Raw genomic sequence first — 5,352 nt, 5'->3', positions numbered from 1 at the left:
GGGTCGGACCCGACTCGATGGCACTTAACAACAACAATAGTTCATATATATATATATAGAATATATATATATTCAATAGTAATTATTCTCACCAGAATTGAATTTTTCTAACTACCTTCTTCCTACTCTAGCTTAATTTTTTAATTTTTTTTTTCATTTTGAAGCCATAAGAAAAGTTTCTGGCTGTTTATGATTGTTCTTCTTTTTTGCTTTTAGTGGAATCTAATCAGAAAAGCTCATTCCAAGAAATTCCCAAACTTAATGAAGAACTACTCAGCAAACAAAAACAACTTGAAAAAATTGAATCCGGAGAGCTGGGTTTGAACAAAGTCTGGATAAACATCACAGAAATGAACAAGCAGGTAGAAAAACTGTATTTCTTTATAAGCCATGAATATTTAATTTTGTTTTTTGGTATGAACCTGTAGGTAAAAGTAACTCACTTCAGATTGTTTTATTTTTTGTAATTACATACTATGATCCTGACACATTAAAGTCAGATAAAATAGGAAATAGTATATATTTACCAAATATTTAAAATATTAATCCTTTTTGTAAAGGAATAGAGTTTTCCCAAGTAGAGGGAGTTGGAAATTCTTAAGTCAGATTATCCTAAGGAGAAATTTAGGAGTCAAATTTTTAAAGGAACATCAAGGAAAGTGATGTTCCTATTAAGAATTTTTTTTGTCTGTTTGTTTAATGGACTTAGCAAACTTATAGGCACTGACTTCAAGTAAAATTCTATACAGTATTATCAGTTAATACTAGTTCTAAACTAGCATATGAGCTGATGGCAGAATTGTTTAAATACGTTTGCCAGGCAAACAAGTCTAGGGCAAAAATTTTCAATCCCTAAACTGACCAGAACTCAGTAGGCATTGATTCTTAAAGAGGAACTCTGCAATAGGAAAGAAGCTATTCAAAGAATATTGAGTGAGCATCTCCTGTTTTTATGGTACTATAGTTGTAGTGTGGAGTCCTGGTATGGCGCTGTGGGTTAAGATGCCAGACTGCAAAGCCATTTGAACTGCAAGGTCGGCAGTTCAAGTTCACCAGCTGCTCCTCAGAAACCCTATACAGGGTCACTATGGGTCGAAACCGACTTGACTGAACTTCACAACAACAACAAATAGTTGTAGCGTAGTGGTTATGCATCGGGCTGTGAACCACAAGGTCAGCAGTTCAAAAGTACCAGCTGTTCCATGGGAGAAAGATGAGGCTTTCTGCTCCCATAAAGATATACAGCCTCAGAAACCCTGTACAGGGTTTCTATGAGTTAGAACCGATTCCACGGCGCATAACCACCACCACCACCGTAGTTGCTACTGGGTAACTTTAACCCCTGTCATCATTTTTCACGATTATTTAGGATAGGACATATTCATGCTTAGTAAAGTGGAGAGTCAGTGAAACAGAGAGATCCCCAACTAGATGGATTGGCACTACGGTAGCAGCAATGGGCTCAAAAATAACAACAATTGTGAGGTTGGCATGGGATCAGGCAGTGTTTTGTTCTGTTGTGCATAAAGTTGCTATAAGTCGGAACCCACTCAACAGCACCTAACAGCAACATGTATAGGATGGGAGATGGGAGGAAAATCAGTAGAGGTAATAATATAACGAAGTACCAAATGAATGGTACATTTGCAAAGTGCTCATAGCTATGCCATCTTCTTGGGACTAAGCTCAGAATCAACCAGTGGCAGGGAACACTAACTAGGCTAGGTGAAAGTGCTTGCAGAAACTTTTGAAGCAACCCCACCTTTTGGCAATGGTATGGGAGTGAGACACTTCAACACTAAAGACCAAAGATCCGTGAATGGTCTGGGGCAGTGATTTTCAAACTTTTGCCTGGAACCCACAATAAGATATATTTTACATCTACTAAATACATACACATATATAACTGAAATAAAGTCTTTAAAAACTAGCTTAAATTTAATATGTAATGATGCTTTATAATATTTGTTGTCACTTCTACTTAATTTTTTTTAATTGTTGTTGTTAAGTGCCATCTAATCAGTTCCAGCTCATAGCAACCCTATTTAGGGTTTTTGAGGAGCAGCTGGTAAATTTGAACCACCATCCTTGCAGTTCAAACTGACCTTGTGGTCTAGTATTTATCCTACAGGGCCACATCAGTACTTACCTAATAGTTGATGAGTTGTAGCACTTAGTATATACTATATTGTTGTTAGATGCCGTTAGTTGGTTCTGACTCATAGCAACCCTATGCACAGCAAAATGAAACACTGCCTGATCCTGTGCCATCCTCACTATTGTTTGAGCCCTTTGTTTCTGTTACTGTATCTATTGATTTCATTGAGAGTCTTGCTCATTTTCACTGACTTTACACTTTACTAAGCATGTTGTCCTCCAGGGACTGGTCCCTTCTGACAACATGTCCAAAATTCAAGAGACAAAATTTCACCATCCTCGCTTTCAAGGAGCATTCTGGTTACTGTGGTTGTTAAGTGCCGTGGAGTCGGTTACAACTCATAGGGACCCTGTGTAGAGTTTCCGAGGAGCAGCTGGAAACCAACCTTGCAGTTCAAACAGCTTTGTAGTCTGGCGCATTAACCCACAGTGCCACACCAGGACTCCATTCTGGCTACTAGTTGTCATTTATTCTTGAACTCCCAGTGATTAGAGGAAAGCAGGCATTCACTTCTTCTTTTTTGCATCCAGTTGAAAGTAAACTTATACTATAGAGCTGAGAAATAATTATCATCTTTCTTTGGGGCAAAACATGGATTCCATATGGATAACCAGTCTTGGATTCTGAGAAGAATGTGAAATCTTTCATCTCCTTATAAATGGACATCTGTTGTTGCTATGTGCTGTTGAGTCTGTTCCAACCCTGTATAGGATTTCTGAGGAGTGGCTAATATGTTTGAACCACTGCCCTAATGGTTAACAGTCCAGTGCTTATGCTACAGCTTCATACCAGGACTCCTAGTAAGAGTCAAAAGGGAAATTGGTGTCAAGAGTGAGAGGACACACAGATTTTTAAATCTTTAGTATATACTCATACTTTGGATTCTGAGGGGATGGGTTTTTTTAGTTATTATTGTGATTTGAGTGAAAGTTTACAGGGCAAATCATCAGTTTTACATGCAACAAATCATATACTTTGTTTCATCCCAATGATTATAATCCCCTCCATGTACCATCAGTTAACAGTATTTCTCTCTATTCATTTTAGCTCTTTTTTTTAAAACACTCTGGCATATATAATAATCTAAACCACCAAAGGGCACATTCTGCAAGCTTGCCTCCTGGCCACAAGCTCTCAGTCCCTCTCTTTCCATGAATCTAGAGTCCTCAGCTGTTTCCTCTCTCCATGTCACCATCTCTGCCTTCCTCTCTGATGTCACTGCTTCTCTAGATAGGTCCTGTATTCCACTGGTGCTCTTATTCCTTGATGGTCCTAGGGTCCTCTGTTCCAGGAATGTAAGATTAACTACGCCTCTGTTGTCTTTTTTGTGTTACAAAACTTCTACCTTTACAATTGTGACCGTTGCGATTAGTCATGATAACAATTACTCACTACTGAATCATAAGAGTCTTATCCCCATCTCTTTTCACCAGACCCATCTAGAGAAGGTGAAAACTATTCAGTGGGGACTCTATCTTCCCCCTCACACTCTTAAACTAAACTCCCTCTTGAAACCTTGTGAGCCAGTCACTTCGTGCCTTTATCACCCGCTCATTTTAGGTAACCAGTTTCTAAGTTGCCTGCCCCTATCTACGCTGTATACAGAAGGGATAGCATTGATACTTGATGTAAAGTAAGAGGGACTCCTTCCCTCTCTGTTGGTATTGTGAGCTACTACATCCATGAGTGTAGGTCAAGTTCATCAAATTGTAGCAATTTACCCTCGTTTCCTTTTTTTTTAATCGTCCTCCAGTTAAGAGTCAGCCACCACTTGTCTGTCAGTTTGTCGTACTGTAGTGGCTTTTGAATTGCTGTGATTCTGAAAGCTAAGCCACCAGCATTTTAAATACCAGCAGGGTCACCCATGGTGGACAGATTTCAGATGATCTTCCAGACAAAGACAGACTAGGAAGAAACAGTGACAAACTACTTCTGAATATTTAGTCACTAAAAACCTTATGAATAGCAGAGAAACACTGTAAGATACAGTGCTGTAAAATGAACCCCTCAGGTTGGAAGGTACTCAAAATGCAACTTGGGAAGAGCAGCCTCCTCAAAGTAGAGTTGACCGTGATTACGCGAATGGAGTAAAGCCCACGGGACCTTAATTTACTGATGAGGCACAACTCAAAAGGAAGAGAAATAGCTGTAAACATCCATTGAAAATTGGAACATGGAATGTACAAAGTATGAATCTGGGAAAATTGGAAGTTGTCAAAGATGAAATGGAACACATAAACATCAATATATTAGGCATTAGTGTGCTGAAATGGACTGGTATTGGCCATTTTGAATCTGACAACCACATGGTTTACTATGCCAGGAATGACAAATTGAAGAGGAATGGTGTTGGATTCATTGTCAAAAAGAACATATCCAGATCAGTCATGAGGTACAATGCTGTAAGTGATAGGATAATATCCATGCGCCTACAGGGAAGCCCAGTTAATACCACTATTATTCAAATTTACGCACCAACCACTAAAGCCAATGAGGATGAAATAGAAGAAACTTCTTCAATCTGAAATTGATCAAACACGCAATCAAGATGTATTGATCATTACTGGTGATTGGAATGCAAAGGTTGGAAGCAGAGAGGAAGGATCAGTAGTTGGAAAATGTGGCTTGGTGATAGAAATGATACTGGAGAACGCATGATAGAATTCTGCAAACTCAATGATTTGTTCATTTCAAATACCTTCTTTAGACAGCATAAGAGACAACTGTACACATGGATCTCACCAGATAGAATACATAGAAATCAAATTAACTACATCTATGGAAAGATACGATGGAAAAGTTCCATATCATCAGTGAAAACAAGACTAGGAGCAGACTGTGGAACAGACCATCAATTACTCATATGCAAATTCAAACTGAAGCTGAAGAAAATGAAAACAAGTCCACAAGAGCCAAAATATGTCTTTGAATATATCCCACCTGAATTTAGGAATCATCTGAAGAACAGGTATGATACATTGAACACTAAAGACCGAAGACCAGAAGAATTGTGGGATGACATCAAGAACATCATACAGGAAGAAAGCAAAAAGTCATTGAGAAGAAAAGAAGGAAAAAGTCAAAATGGATGTCAGAATAGACACTGAAACTTGCTCTCCAGCATAGAGATGCTAAAGCAAATGAAAGAAATGAGGAAGCCCAAGAACTGAACAGAAAATTTCAAAGATCAGCTC

The 5,352-nt window shown here is 38.5% G+C and overlaps 1 protein-coding gene across 1 annotated transcript in view; it reads left to right on the top strand.

The window, feature by feature from the left end:
* Nucleotides 1–5,352, top strand: part of EFCAB14 (EF-hand calcium binding domain 14) — a 59,270-nt gene that overhangs the window by 15,649 nt on the left and 38,269 nt on the right. Inside the window, exon 3 of the mRNA XM_006839725.1 lies at nt 217–362. Within this exon, the coding sequence (XP_006839788.1) occupies nt 217–362 (146 nt within the window). The remainder of the gene's footprint in view (nt 1–216; nt 363–5,352) is intronic.

This window comes from Chrysochloris asiatica, unplaced genomic scaffold (genome assembly GCF_000296735.1).
Source record: "Chrysochloris asiatica unplaced genomic scaffold, ChrAsi1.0 scaffold00026, whole genome shotgun sequence".
Lineage (NCBI taxonomy): Eukaryota > Metazoa > Chordata > Mammalia > Afrosoricida > Chrysochloridae > Chrysochloris > Chrysochloris asiatica.
This window is presented reverse-complemented; position numbering and strand designations above follow the sequence as displayed.